The sequence below is a fragment of the Falco cherrug genome, chromosome 13 (assembly GCF_023634085.1).
Source record: "Falco cherrug isolate bFalChe1 chromosome 13, bFalChe1.pri, whole genome shotgun sequence".
In the NCBI taxonomy this organism is placed as follows: Eukaryota; Metazoa; Chordata; class Aves; order Falconiformes; family Falconidae; genus Falco; species Falco cherrug.
In genome coordinates, this window is record NC_073709.1 from 17,831,558 (window position 1) to 17,847,549 (window position 15,992).

Consider the following 15,992-nt stretch of genomic DNA (forward strand, 5'->3'; position numbering starts at 1 on the left):
TGGCTGACACAAGTTCAACACATACTCTCTATGCATTTATCTACTTATAAACAAGCTTGACCTGGCAGAAGCCTACAGATGATCAGGGTTTGTGGAGCCATAGTGGACACCGTGTTTTTGAAAAGCATCTAGGGCCACAAAGGTGGCTGTGCTGAGCAATCGGGCCGTTTTAGAAGAAGCATCACAAATAAAAGCAATTCTGTATAGGAGATGTGAGAGCAAAGGGCTTGCAGGAGCCAGCAAGTCCACCTTACAACCCCTGCAAAATGGGCCAAGGCCAATTAACAATGAGCTGCAGCTGACAGAGGGGAGGATTTCAAGATGACAGAGATGGCAGGAAGCCTAGAGGAGATAAGAATTTGGAGGGAAGAGGTGGCCTCCTGGGAATGAGTCTAAATAGGACTGCTAAGGGAATTTTAGTTAGTATCTCTCAGGCAGCCTTGGAAAAGGGGATATAGGTAATAGCCTTGTGAGATGCTGGTTGAGATACTGAGCTAGGAGTGCGGAGGAGACAGGAATTAGCTCAGGGAGATAGCAAGGGGTGGTGAATGCACATACAAGTACTTGAGATGGAGTTTTTAGAGAAAGATCCAGGTGAAGGGGTAAGCTAGAGTTTGCTACAAAGCAGCACGAGTGCTCTGGCTGTAAGCAAAAGGACTGCTGAGAATCTTGGGACAGAGATTTAAGACTTGCTGACACTAAAATTACAAGCTGACAGACCAGCTGTGTGGTCACCCACCCTTCTCTTTAGTGGGGATGGAGACCTCCAGCCAGGACACATTCAACCCCCAAGCAACAGGCAGGTCACTCAAAAGCCAAAGCACCTTCTTGGGGAGGGAAGCACCGGTGAGGGGCAATATACCATATCAGGGCCAGCCTCAGAGGGAGCAGCTGCTTGGGGAGCTCCTCTTACATGCAAAGAACCTAGCATTCATTTAGATAAGTTCTTGCTAGCTTGTTTTCAAAGAAATTCTCTTGCAGACAGGGCCTGGGATTTGGGAGTGCTTGGGTCTGGCAGTGCTGTGCCATAGCTGACGCTGCTCCATTCCCCCCTCCACCCCTGCCCACAAACACCAGGAAGATGGCAAACACATGAGACTCACCAGCGGTGTGAATATAGCAGCCGTTACACTTTATTTCACTGTTGGGTTGTTTGCTTGTTTGTTTGGTTTTTTTATTATTTTTCCTTCTGATTGAAAAAGAAAAGACAAGAGAAAAGTTACAAAAGTACTAAAAGGCAACGATATCGGCACGACATCCCTGTTGCCTGCTCCCACCCAGGGGAGGGCAGCCTGCCGCACTTGTGGGCTGGCAGAAACACACCTCTGGGGACAAGCACCTCAGCAGCTCTTGGTGAGCAAAGCCTGGGGGTGCAGGGCCACACAGTGCTGCCACCCCAGCCATCTGCATGGGGAACGTGCCTCTTCAGACAGGTACCAGGCTACAGCTGTCCCTTCTGAGCACAGGGATTTGGTCTAAGGGGCAACACTTCCTGTCCTGCACTGGTCATCTTGATCTGGCAGCAGTTAAAAAGCTGAGGTGTGCCATCAAAACAGGATAAGCAGAGTCTCTACAGGGGCAGAAGGAATCGGCAGAGGAATCTGCCTCTGTGGGACAAAGGGACTTCTTGCAGGGAACCACTATGCTCTGCCAGAAGTACTTCACCAGCAAACACAAGCAACCCCTTGGAGGTGGTGCTGGTGCAGAGGGTGGCCCAGCTGTGCCAGTCTGGAGCCAAAAAGCAGGCAGAGCTGGGGCAGCATCAGGACAGATGTCCCCTCACCACCTTGCCCAGCTGCTCTGCCTGCCTGAGAGGGGCAGTTAGGGAGAGAGAAGGGTAGAGGCGGGGGATTCAGATGTTTGGGCTTTCCCCAGGGGTCTCAGTGAAGGGCCCAGAAAGCAAACTGAATGTTGGCTCACTGTGTGGTCCCCTACCGGCAGCCAGACTGACCACTGGTCTCATCCAAAGAGTAGCATCAAAGACCTCCACACAGGAGCAGATTTAAAAACAAAAAATATTTTATATTACTCACAGTTGCTCCTCTTGATCCAGACAAGAAGTAAACCGCTTGCTCCCCCTTGCACTCAGCCAGATACAGGCTCAAGGTGGGGAATGCCTACACAAAGAGGTTACTTTCTCCACCATGTGCAGCAAGGGAAATGCCTTGTTCCTCTGCCTCACAAGAGAGGTGAGAGCTTGTTGTATTAGCTGTTGCCTTATGGCACAAAACACATACGTGCCTCAAGGCCAGATCCCACTCAAACTCCAGTGGCAGCAAGGCCTAGCATGGTCCTAACTGCCTTAGGACTGTCTACGGAAAAACATCCCACAGCTTCCCCCCAAATCCCTTCCTTTTTCTTCTACCAACAGGTGGCCACGAAACAGAGACCTCCTTCCCACTCCATGCTATATCTGGGAATACCTGTTCCACCGACACAAGAAGAGCCTACCTGAATTTAAAAGCCAGCATACCAGGGGAGCAGAAAGTTGGCTGGAGACTTTAGATATGGTTGAGTTTGGCGATACCGGTTACCTTCAGCATCATGTTAGGGCAGAAGGGTACTGGAACAATGCTATGGAGAAGCGCTATATACCCCAGAACACAGCCTCAGCAGAGTGGAGACCCCAAGAGCACGCAGTCACCCTCAAGTTCTTCCCTCTGGTGATGCTGGGAGGACTGATGCTGTGTTTTCTTTGATGGCTGAACACAGACCTTTCATTCTAGAATTCTAATCTAATATCCAATCCACAAGTGGGAGGCTCAAGCCTCCCATCTCAATCCCATTTTAGATGGTGTCACTGAGTTGCCAGCAGCCCAGATGGAACACGCAGCCAGATGTGCCAGCTACCCCCTCCCACCTCCCTCTCCTAGGGTCTTCCACTCAAGAGGACTTGAAGCGAATGCAATTATAAGAGTCTCAGAGAGGGATCTTCTTGCTTTGCAGGGCAGCCCTGTACAGACTCTGTTTCCAGTCCCAAGCTCACTTCTAAGTGGGAGAAGGGTCAGGTCTATAGAAAAGTACTGCAGACCCAGGTACTCTTGGGGAACTGACTGGGCTTGGATTCACACACTGATCACTCATCCCTGCTGCCATGCAGGCCATACTAGCCCCTGGACCCCTCAGGGCTATCTTCAACTACCACCATCCCCATGTTTGACATTGCCTTGGTGGCTGCCCTCACGCTTTGCGGACCTGACTGGTTTGCTTTGCCCTGAAAGACAAAAATCTCTCCCTTTGCCACTATTCAGATACAACAAAGGTATGAAAACGGGCACTGCTGCAAAGCTGTATGCTTCTTGCTGCCAGAAAGGCTGCATTGCAAAGATGTATCATTGTCCCCTTCTTCTCCCACCCATGCCCTTGGGTATCGCTGCCTCCCCTTCTCCCTGCCAGGCAGGTGGTTGGTTGATAGTTCCTGAGGTTTTTGGAGAAACTCCTTCAGTAGGCACATGACGGTTCTTCCACTGGAGCTATTGGGCTCAGCGGCTTCAAGGTGCTGAGGGAACGGAAGGCAAAGGTGGATGGATCATACACAAAGTGGGGTGGTGGGCGGCCTCCGTTGATGCTCTGTGAGGGAATGAAAAGAGGGACAAAGTCAGCGCTCAGACAAGCTGCAAACAGTGAAGTTCTTGCCTCAAGTGCTTTGTCACATCCCTCTCTGGTACAATCACACCTCCTTGAATGGAGGGTCATGCTTGGACTTGCAGCAAATAGCACTAATATACGTAATGAAGCACTTTGCTCATGTCCTTGCTCCTACCACTCAAAAAAAAGCTTGTGTACCCCCTATCCCTAGGACTGAGGTCCCTGGGATCCACATGACCAGGACCCAAGTGAAAAAGGGTATCCATGATGCACTTAAGAGTCCCAGGATCAGAACAGCATCACTGCCAGAAAGTACCACATGGAAAAGCTAAATTCAGATTCACTTGGCCTTGAAGGAGGATCTACTACACTTCTAGAGCAAGGAGATAAACCAAGTCATCTCTGAAGACTCATTCTTCAGTCTAATTTTTCACCAGTGCTCCAGTAAGGATTTACAAATCACCCTTTCTTAATCTATAAAGTCCCAGACAGACTGAAACTCTCCAGAGTTTTGGCTCCAGACTCCACAGTTCAATGAGGAACGGCTGTGAAATGCTTGGAGGAAAAGATCCCACCTGGAAGTCTTACAGCCTTGGTTTGTACCATGGCCACCAAAGACCACTCTCTCCCCTTTTGCTCCTGGGGTTCAGAGCACGGTCAGCGCAGACAGAGAATAAGGAGGGCAGAAATACCCGTGCACTCCCTGCACTGTGTGACACGACAGAAATGCTTGCTCCCCCCTAGGCTATGCTGGGACTGGTGGATCCCAGAGGGATCATGGTGCCAAAGAAGTGATACCACCGTTAAATAGGAAGTGCTTTCCTTTTACTTCTTGGGAACTTTGTTTCTTTCCTTATGCATGAAGAAACACCAGTGGGGCAGCTGCTTCACAGACACTCTGGCCAGGAGAAGAGGTCTCACTGTGCTGTGGGTCTGCAGAGTGTTTAATCATGATCCTGCAGAGCTCATTCCCCACGGATACTTGTGAGCCACTGAGTGTCACAAGCTGGGGAGTTCAGCAGCTCAGAAACTCATGCAAATGCCCCTCACCCTCATCTCATTTCCATGACTGCTGGGAAGGGCTTTACCATTGTTTTCATGGAGGTCAGAAAAAAATCCAGTGAGAGTGGATCTGGCCTTGGCTCTGGTATTATGTGACTCCTTGCTGCCTCTTCTAGGCCTTTCCTAGCCTAGAAAACCGTGGTTTCCCTTGCTCAGCCTGCACTAATGGACTGTTCCTCAAAGAATTAGGCTTTTTTAGAAATAATTACCAACTTTACCACCTCCTTTAAGATAGAGGTTCATTTTGGCACTTCAAAATCAGTTCTTTCGGACAGCTGCAACCACATAACAGCACAACAAAGTGATGTTTTGATACCACCTGCTTCTATCCTGGCTGGGTTTTAACTTGTCATCACAAGACAAGCACGCACAACTTTTCCCAGAAAGCTGCGTAAATGGTCAGGTTTACCCAAACAGTCATATCAAATTAGAGTGTGCCGCAGAAGAGTCTGAGCCAGGTCCTGGGTGCTGCAGTCACTGCAGCAGGATCTGAAAGTATCTGCCTCCAGGATCTTGGTCACTGCTTGGCCCCATGAGGCAAGCCTTCGTATCAGAAAGGGCCTCTTTAAAAGCCAATGCGGGCAGCATGTTCCTGCCTAGTTGGTATGTCCTCTGCAAATTAAGATGGGCACTTGAGAATAGAAAAAGCCAACATGGTGCTTGGCATTAGCTGTGCCTGGAGTTTCAGCCAGCAAATCATGCCCTGCTACATCCCCCTGACACCTTGGCCAGCAGCATAAGAAACAAGAGAGGCAGATTTAAGGGCCTTTACTCAATAGCCACCTGCTGTGGGGTTATATATGATGTGTGCTCTGGCAAGCCTCAGAGCTGGAGGGTAACATAGCAACCCGTATTGAAAGCTAAGGGGCAGAATAAATCAGCACATTTGTCCTTCTCCAGAAGAGAGAAGGTCCCCTGCCAGTGCCAGGAGGGAATGGGCACAAAGAACCTGGCAGTCCCCTCCACTTTGAAATGCCAGACAGGATTAGGGAAAGCAGCTGAATCTGTTCATTTCTGGCGGCCGGCAGATGAAGAAGAGGCTGGGAAAAGACGGGTCCAGAGAACAGACAAAAGTCATCCACGAAACTCACCAGGTTTCGAGTGGGAAGGTGTGCTAGGGTTTCTCTCTGGGCCCTCTTCTGGGACCAATGTATGGGATAGAGAGCCTTTCCAGGGCACTGCAAGGGAGGTGGGCACAGAACAAGGGTTAAGGAGAAGGACAGGGACTTAAAGAGATGCAGGAGGATGCAGAGATTCACAGGTGGTCAGACAGCTGCAAGTAAAGCTCAAACTACACCTAAATCTGCCTCTTCATCATGGTACCTCTCCAGCAGCCCTAAGATGATGGCTGGCTTTCAACAGCACAGCTACCACAACAGCAGGTGAGGGCAGGGTGAGAAGGGCCCTGTGTCCCACCGCAGGTTGTAAGAGGAGAGGCAGGAATGCGACTGCCCTCATTCACGGCAACACCCTGACTGTTCTGCAGTTATTTATAACCCTGAGCAGTAACAGGACTGTCTTGCACCTACCCCATGACTGACATTGCAGCACCTCTGCTAGGGACCCTGCTGGAGGGAAGAGCGAGCACTGGCACCAAATCACTCCACTCTCTTCTTGGAGAAGAGCGTGTTTTCTTTGGAGCTTGTATCCTGCTCTAGAGATGACAAGGCCTGATTGGCTTAGTCCGTGACACCATTTGGGATCACGGTATGTGGTGGTCTGGCTCTGATGAGCAGCACAAGGCAAAGCTCTGTAGATGTATTCCCAGAAAGAAAATGGATAGGGCCAGCTGCCAGAGAGGGGAACACATCCCTCCCACCCCGTCGCTTGGGCCAGCTGCCTCCCTGCAGTCTGGGCAAGTGTCCTAGCCAGCCCGCCCCTCCCCCCTTGGGTGCCCAGCGCCAGCCTGTGATGCCTGGGACATCACTTTGACTACAGAAGGCTGTTAAGAGTTGCTGCTGCTGCAGCAGACCCCAGGGAGCTTGCCATAAAACTGCCTACGGCCCCTGCTGAGCAACCCCAGGCCAGCTCCTGCAGAAGCTCTTTAGAGTGCAAACAGTTCACGTTTGACATTGAAGCCTGGTGCGTTCACTCTAATGGCATTTGGGCAGCCGGGTAACTCACACAAAATGGAGCCTAATATGGGTCCTGCACTAATGGCAATCATTAACCAGAGCCCTCAACTTGTTAAGCAATGTATTTACGCAGCTGGAGAACAGCCTGAGATACAAGCACTCAGCTACTGGCAGGAGGGCACACATGCTTAGATGCATGCTCCATCACATACAGCCATGCTCACCTGGTCTCACATGCCTCAGGTTCTCCCCAGCAGACATGCACTTCCCTGGTCACTTGTCCACATCCTTCCGTGCACACACAGACCTCCTCCTAACTTGGAAATCACAAGGAGAGCCGTCCCTGCTTGTCTGCTCACCTCGTAACTCAAGCCATGCAGGACTTGAACTCCACCAGCATGCAGGGGACAGTCCGAGGGAGCACAGCTCGTCACTTGCTCACAAAACTGCCCGGAGCAGAAGGTAGTTTCAGTATCTACAGATACCCATGCTGCCTCATCACGTGCCTCATTTGAGTTAAACGAGCTCCTAAGCGAGCTAGCTTGTGTTACACATGCTTCAAGCAACTATGCGCAGACAGCCTCAGTCACACACACTAGTCAGCATGCACCTGGACTCACACTCCTTTCCTTATGTACACACACCTACAAATATACTCTTGCAAACCCATACTGTAAGCACCAACTGCATTATCACCATTAAATACAGGTGGTAAATAGGCAACCAGGCTTGAAACATACCTGAAGCACATTAACAAAGCAGCACACCTAAAGATGTTACAGATAACAGACTGGATGCAGGTGCCTCAAAGAAGAGCAGTGAGATTAGACACCACAGAAGAAATGCAGAATTTCAACCATGTTAGTAGCCCTCAGAAAACAGAGAAAAGGGCAACTGCTCCATAAATCCACCTGTAACACAATTGTACATTTCAGCAAGGAAAAAGTGCCCAAGAAAAACATAAGCAGGTAAAGGATAAATCTACTAATACAAACCCACACGCCTCCTAGAAACCCATCCTTTACCCCTGCGAAGTCTGGGAAAGTATCCCAAATGCAGATTGTGAAATAACAGTTTTGGACTCGTGATTCCAGAGAAGCGTGGTTCTCTTCTTTGGACAAAGCTAAAGTGAGCACAGCTCCAAGCATGCTTTCAGCTGTTGGAACGACAATCCCCACAGGAGGGGGGAAATGAAGTTACCTAACACAACAACATCTTAGAAGGGAGTGGTGTGCTAGGGGTGATACAGAACTAAGCCCTGCTTAATACTCTTTGGTTCTCTTTCATAAGAGCTCTAGTATCCTGGCGGGGTTCAAGATCAGATCAGTTTGTGCACTCTGCCAACCCATCCCCTACTCAGGGCCAATCCAGCACAGGAGTACCTTCTTTCCTACCCTTGGGCCCCGCCGGTTGGGAACCACTGCTGAGCTCCATTTAAAGGACGCTGCCTTCGAGTGGTGGATGCCTCTCAGCGGTGGGTGACTGATCCCTTTGCAGTCTGTAGACTCACTTGTTAAAAGTCCTTTGGGATGAAAGGCACCATGTAATTGCAAGTTGTAAAGGCGCATCCGATTCCCACCACCAGCCTGTGTGGAAAGGAATAAATCCCCAGAAGAGCCTTGGCAAAGACAGATGCCTGCCTGCGATACTGCCTGTTTGTGAGACAGTCGCCTTGCCCAGGAGTCGACGGAGCCAAAGGTAGTACCAATATTCAGGCAGGGCACAGAAAGAATAAAGGCTGTCGGGCTCCACAGTGAAGCATTTACAGGTAAGCTGCTTTTAATTCCACTTTATCCTCCTTCCTCTCACCCCTGCCAAGCGGTTAGAAAAGAAACTGGTGACACTTCAGTGTGTGAAACCATCAGCTGTGAACAAGGGAAGGGGACCCTCGTGTGCTCCTAGCTACAACTGTAATTCCAGACACAGCCCTGACCAAGCCACTTCCCATCCCCTGTGCCTCAGTTTCTCCTGTGCATAATACATACACCACAGTCAGGCAGCCAAGATGAACTAATTAACATCTAGGTGTTGCGACCTTCTGATGAGAGGTAATTTCCTTTCAATTATAGTCTTCCTTCAGGCACTTTTCAAGAAATAGTCGCTGACAAGCAGGACTAGTTCCTCAAGTGGAACAACAACTCATATTTAACTGCTTCTTCATTAACTCCAATAGGGCCTCTGACAATTTACTCCAGTCACAGACCTGGAGCAGCGCAAAGAATTACTTTTCAAAGGCAAATCTCTTCCCTCCTGAAGGTCTCTCCTCCACCCCTAGGTTCATACGCAGTTTAATTTCAGGGGGATAGCTAAGAGATAGGCCATGACAGAACTTCATTTTAAGACTACTCTTCTCCCTTCTCTTCCACAAACAGGAAAGGTCAGCTCCAAACACTCTTTTGACAAGGAAAACAGAACTTTGCAGTTAGCACCATCTTCCTGTGTTGTCCACTACCCTCCCCTACAAGACTGGAAGGCCTGTCTTCCTCCACCAACACACAGCTGCCTAATACCTACTTCATTCTATGCGACCACATTGCAAAGAGCAGTTCAAGAGTTTACAAACACATCACTATTCCTCTTAGAAAGGAAAAAAACAGTATCTATCAAACGTTTTCAAACGTATGTGCAGACTTGTCATATGGCAACTACCAGACTTAGAGAGGTGCCACTAGACAGACAACACTCAACTTTTTTGGAAGGTACTTCAAAAAGCCTAGCAGATGCTTGCTGGTCACTTGCCCAAAAGCAGAAATTGGCCAGTTTCAGCTATGGGTCCTTGCTGGCAAGAGTGTGATAAGCCTTTCTTCTCCTCCCTCTTACATGACTTTGAAATGTGTCTCTTAGAAAGCTGACTGCAAGCTTTGATTTTGCCTGCCTGACAATCTGAAGGAAGGAGGTGGCACGATGAAAAGGGACAGATGGGTCATTCAGAGGGGCAGGCTGTCAGTGCTCCCTGGCCAACTTGGGGAACTCACCACTCCAGGGTCCCAGTGAAGATCACGCTCTGAAGGCCACACAAATCTCTTAGGAACAAGTGAATGAAGCCATACCCCCCTACTAGTGAGCTGTGTCTTGTCCCCACTTTCTCTCCTCCCGATATGAAAACGGCTGCCTGCAGCAGCTCCTGCACACACCACAGGGTCTGTCCATGCCTGAGCAGGAGAAGGAGCAGGCATGAGGAGCTCCATGCAAGCACAGACACAGGCATGGGACGGTGTGACTCTTAATTTCTCAACTACATCCAAGTAGAGCCCTTAGTGGTTTTGGTCTGTACACAAGTGACTTGTGTGTACAGACCTTGTCCTCTCCTTCCTTCCCACCTTTCCCTTTGCAGCCCTCCCTGTGTGGCAGGAACATCCTCCCTCCAGAGGGATCACAGCTGGCTGCCCCGGCTGTCCTTTGGGACAGGAACCTCAGGTACCATGCTTCTCACAGACCTGGCGCGTGGTGTGTCCCTGGGCATGTGCAGCTTCCAGTTCGCACGAGGCCAGGGCAACCAGATTCCCTCTGGCCAGGCAGGCTGGCACAGCGCAGCACGCTGCTTTCAACTTAAAGGGAACCCAAATTAAAACTGCAAAGTGAGTATTAATTACCCTGGCATGAGCAGGCTGTGAACACATGCTGACACAGTGTGCTTGCCTCTGGACAAACCGCCCCAGCCGTGGAAGCCAAGCGCAGGAAGTGGGTGTATTATGGGAGAGGTGTGTGGGAAAAGAGGATTACAGCTCTGGGGACTGGGAGAGGCAACGTGTGCCAGGTTCCCACAGCCACGCGAACAAAGGGGAGAAGGGAGCAACTGCAGCGGGCCTGGATGCGGTGGTAGGAGACATGCCTGATCAGCCATCTGGGACTTGAAGCTCTGCCAGAAAACAGTGGCAGAGCTGCTGTGACCCTCTGCCATCCCCTACCCCCTTCTCTTTGCTCCGTTACCCAGGTGTGACCCAGAAGTCCCCTCTCTGTGAAACATGCCCTGCCGCTCCCCAGCCCCTTGAACCACCGTGCCACAAGCCACAGCCACCACTGACACACAGGGCTGTCTCAGGAGCAGTCACTGGGCTGCACCTCAATTCTAACCCCCTTTCTACCCCCCATTCTTAAACCAGAGCCACAACCCACATCAGCCCACAGAGCAAAGACAGCACTGAAAATAGATGTCAGCCTCCTGACTCACCAGCCACTCACAGCTTCCACAGAGCTCTCTGGATTACAGAGCTCTTGGTTATTCTGCAAGCACTTACATGATTTAACGGGTGCAAGGGCATACATGGCAGGAATTTATGAAAAGCAGGCAGCAATAAAAGTTCTTTAAGGAAGCAGAAGAGAGAGACGTGACAGTCCCTCTCTCCGGGCTGCAGGCTGGTTAGCTTTTGCCATGAAATCCAATAAAAACAATGCTAAATAAAACAAGGTTCGGAATCAGATGCTTGGGATACTTTTTAACAGACAGGGACATTCCCACCTTATCTGCACTGGATCCTTCCCCACACTGACAAAACTCCAGACAAAACCTTTTGTTGTAATTATTCAGACCAAGGGCTAGGGTTCTCCGGGGCCAGCTGTCACTGCACAGAGACCTTCAGCAGGCAGCTTGGTGACTGAGTTGGAAGAAGGACGGGGGAAGCTGGTTTCCCCCAGTAAGAAAATGGATATCCATGTCCTCATTTAGCAGAGGACCTTCTCCATTTTGTTCAGCAGAGGTGTGCCCATCAACAGGGGACAAGAGCCAGCCTAGGAACTAACAATGCTAAAATCTTCATGAGGGGGCCTCTGCCCAGCAAGTAACCCAAGGATGTGACCGGCCAGAGAGATAAGTCTCTCTCATTGCTTCTAAATGGCAAGTTTGGGCTTCAGTCACACAAAGACACCCAGACTTCAGTTTTCCTCACACTGTCTCTTTGGGCAAGTCACATTCTCTGCTGGTTTCTCAGTTTAACTCACTCTGAAATGGCAATTAAGATATTTATCTCCCTTTGAGATGCTATATTTAGCAATGCTTGCAAAGCACCTTGGGAGCCTGTGATGGAAGAGGCAACATATATGTATGAGTATATATACGTATGTATTTACTCACACAAAGTCTTCTGATTTTTTAGAAATCTTTATTTGTGCTGTGCAGCCAGAACCGGTACTGCTCTGTCACCTAGTATGCCTTACACTTGTGAATAGCTCAGGCATCTGCCAAGGCGGCTCTGGCCAGCATATCTCCTGCTCGGCTCCAAGCTGAAAAGGTCCCTTGTTTTAGGGGAAGAAAACCCAGCATGTTTCTGCAGTGGCCTTTTGGGATGCAGACACAAGAGATAAGAGACAGGGAAGTCATTCCAGGGATCTGGCCCCTGTCCAAGCAGAGGGCGTTCTCAACATTGATAAGATCAAGGCAAGAGCACAAGAGGTTTATGTCCTGATTTAAAATTCTTGTTTTATTTTTACATAGCAGAAAACATCTCTCTGATCAGCCAGGTTATCAGATTGGCCTTGAAATCTTTACTCCCTCTCTGCCTGCTCCAACAAGAGCTCTTGAAATACCCAGGGGCTTGCCAGTTGTGTCTTCTACCCACCTACCGCTGCTGAGATAAGCCCAGCTCCACCGATCCCATTCAGAGACCGCAGGAAGGAGTCTGCGAAGGAAGAAGAACAAGAACAGGACTAGATGACAGACCTGTAACTCTCATCCCAAGAGGGCCTGGAGAACTGCAGACTCGTGGTATTATAGAAAGCCTCTGGAAGACTGGTGTCTGCATTCAGAGCTGGCTACAGCCGATCACGCCTGGCCCAGGGTGGAGGCAGTTACACCCTGCGAGCACGTGCATGCGCAGTCCTCCTTACTGCACTATGGGAGTGTTTCCGTGCAACACCTGACTGCGCCATGCAAACATGCTCTGGATGCAAAAATACCCACGCACACGTGTGCACCCCTCATCTACACCTTGTGCCTTGCTTCCAGTTACAGACACTACTCTGGCTGACACGCTGGGGCACCAGTGACCAGGTCTGCACGCACACATTGCCCACCTCAGTGTGCAACACCCAAGCATGCCCACACCTACCTCTCACCTTGCGCTGACACATGCTGTGCCACATATATCTATTATGTACAAATACATACTTCATACACATGTTGTCACTCCAATTTATCTCTGCTCACCAGCCCAGCACAGGGGCTGATTCTGTTCTATTACCCTTTACTGGGGGGAACAGAAGCAAGATTTTTAATACTGTTTTCTCTTCACTACAGGCCCTGATCTTTCACAGCTTCTATTCCTGAACACATTTCAAACACAACAGAGCTGCTGCATATTTGGGAATTTTATTAATCTCCCTGCCTTAATCTGTCTAGGTTCTTAGACTTGTCACATCACTGTTCCATCATCCTGCTTACAAACTGCTGAGCAAGTGGAAAGGCTGTAGGCCTAACACTGCCTGAGCTGGCCCATGGGAAGCTGAAGCACAAGGAACAATGACAAGGTGACACCTTAGTGTTAAAACAGCATGTGGAGAAGCAAAACCCAACCCAGGTCACCTGCTTGAGAAAAGACTTCCAATGACCATGAACACTTCCAAGGGCTGAAACTGTGTTTCAGAGCCAGGGGATAAAGACGCTGCCCCCCCATCTCACCGTCCCATGGGAGACTCTTCCAGCAGAAGAGGGAGGAAGAACACAGTTGGGATGATGCATGAGAGCACAACACGTTGCATCCTAACATGCCAGCAAAGGCCTGAAATGTCAAGGTAACCAAAATATCAATGAGAAGGAGGGTATTTTTAACAGCACGCACTATCTCACAACCACATTAGACACTGTCCTCAGTAAGAAGAAATGAAAATGCTTCATTGGTGTTACTAGCAGGTCTTCATCATCCTTGCACAGGAGGGAATAAGCACAACCCTTATTCCTTCAAGCTGTTCAGCAGCAGAACTGGAGGAATAAAGGAGGAATCCTGGCTTCAAACACCTGGCATAAACCATTAGGTAGCTTGTCTGCCCCTCAGATCAGTTGACTCACTGCATCTCCAACCAGTTGTATGCTGTCTGGATGTTGCTGTCCACCTCAGTTTTTTAGAAAGAGACCACATGTTCTTTACATGTGCTGAATCAGGGCTACAGCCACAAGCAAACTGATTCGTGTGGTGGTATTTCCTGCTCAGACACACAGACAGTTACCTGGTTCCTCCTGTAACAGCTCATCAAACCATTTGCTATGAGATTCATCTTCATTTCTTCCACCCTCACTGCAATGGCAAAGTCCCAAGACTGAACCTGTCACTAGACCCTCAGCAACTGAGAACCAACCTCTCACCTTGCTTCCTGCTATCATCCTTTGCAAAAGGCCACATTCAGTAGGGCCTCAGAATAGCCCTCCCAAGCGAAATAAAGTCCCCAGTGTGCTCCAATTCCATGATTGAATGCTGGGCACGAGCCAGAAGTCACAGAATGGTTGAGATTGGCAGGCACCTTTAGAGATAGTCGAGCTCAATCCCCCTCCTCAAAGCAGGGTCAGCAAGAGCATGTTGCCCAAGACCGTGTCCTGGCATGCTTTGACTATCTCCATGGTCAGAGACTCCACAGTTTCTCAGGGCAACATGGATTTCCTGCATTTCAGCTAGTGCCCGTTACTTCTTGTCCTGCTGCTGGGCAACACTAAGAAGGAACCCTGTGCCAAGCATGTCTTACTGACTGAATTGAGAGTTCCTTTTATATGATTAACACAGCATCACACTTCAGAGATATTGACCTCTCAGCTGCTTCCAGAGCTAAGGCATCTCAGCAAGATATTCTGCCAGGGACCTGCTGCCTCCTTTCTAAGCTGTGTACAGAAAAGTCAGCACTTGCAATCACTTGAAAAATGGAAGCAAAAATGCTCCTTTACCTAACGGTTCTGCTACCGGCAGACCGTGAAGTATCATATGCTATTGTCATGGAAACCACATGAGCACCTCAGGTAGCAATGCACTGCCCCAGCTTGGCAAGGTTGGCCAGAGAAGCATGGATTCTGTGCCATCTGTCAGAATGGTGTGCTCTCAGCTTCTGCTGTTTATTTTCGTGCGAGCTGACGTGGGCTCAGTAGGGAGCAAAGGGATAGTTCTGCCTCTCATTCTCCAGGGGCACAAGAGTAAGCTACAATAATAAGCCCAAGGTGTCAGAGGAAAGCACCACACTGAGGCACTGGTGACACCTCAGGGACTGGGGGGACTGCCACCCAGCAGCACTGGAAATAGCTGCAGTCCAGGGACACCCAGAAAAAACAGCAAAAGCACGTGGGGCAGGCACAAAAGAAGGTGATAAACAAGTTGCGCTGAAACACTGCAGCAGGATTAAGCCTGTTAGTAGGTCTGAAGGACAGGCACAGTCTGGGGAGAGCTCACAGGGCACATGAGGAGACAGCTCTACTGAAAACAATCCAGGCAGAAGCACAAAAGAATATATAACAGATCAGAATTAATTGTGCAATCAGAAGTATCAGGTCATTGTGGGGCTGCTGGAAGACAGGACTGAAGTACCCTGGCAGAAGGTATATAAGGAGTTGGAGAAATACAGCCCAGCTCTGCAAAAGCCTCTAGCCAGCCTTACCTCCTCCTCCTCTCAAATACCAGATTCAGCCACAAAGCAGTGACGGGCAGGGGCACCCAACAGCACGTCCATAAAGAGTAGCACTTCTGGGTACCAAAGGCATCAGTCCCATTTCCTGCTGGGCAAGGCGTAAACCCTGAAGGATCGTGGTCTGCCATTCACCCCTCTTGCAAGGCTGTAATTACTGCAGTGAAAGTAGCAGGTTTATCACAAAGGATGTATTTTTTTCTTCACTCTGATCTGGTTTTGCCTGTATATTGCAAGCATGGAGAGTCATATGGGGCTCAGTGGACAGAGGCACTTGTTTTGGCTGCAAAGTGCAAGGTCACACACACATCTCCTGCTGCGCCATAGAGCGCTGACCAAAAGAAAGCCAAGATACCCACAAAAGAGACAGCGGGGTTGCCTGAAGAGTCAGGGGATGGGGTACTAGAGAGAAAGACTCTGAGGCGCAGGCAGCACAGACTACAGACAGGAGAGTTGAGCAAACAGCCCTGCTAGGCATGGTGTGCACTCAAGAGCAGGAAATGCTCAGACACTGCAGTGTCATCCCAGCTACAAAGCCAAATACGATCTAACTCATCTGCCACCACCTAGTCCCACAACACACATAGTTCTGCAGACACCAGTGCATCACGCAAGTGTAATTCCTCTTCCACAGCTATCTACCAGTACCCCTCACCCCTACTGAACACCACTTGT

At 49.6% G+C, this 15,992-nt stretch overlaps 1 protein-coding gene across 5 annotated transcripts in view; it reads right to left on the reverse strand.

Moving 5' to 3' along the window:
• Positions 1–1,111: 1,111 nt before the first annotated feature.
• Positions 1,112–15,992, reverse strand: part of LOC102047338 (uncharacterized) — a 58,673-nt gene continuing 43,792 nt past the window's right edge. For 3 of the 5 annotated variants that reach the window (XM_005436305.4, XM_027801179.2, XM_014277620.3), the window contains one exon: positions 1,112–3,570. In XM_005436305.4, the coding sequence (XP_005436362.1) occupies positions 3,442–3,570 (129 nt within the window). In that variant the 3' untranslated portion in view covers positions 1,112–3,441. Of the gene's footprint in view, positions 3,571–5,741; positions 5,829–15,992 lie in introns of all 5 variants that reach the window. The other 2 variants (XM_027801178.2, XM_027801177.2) reach the window with 1 other exon arrangement.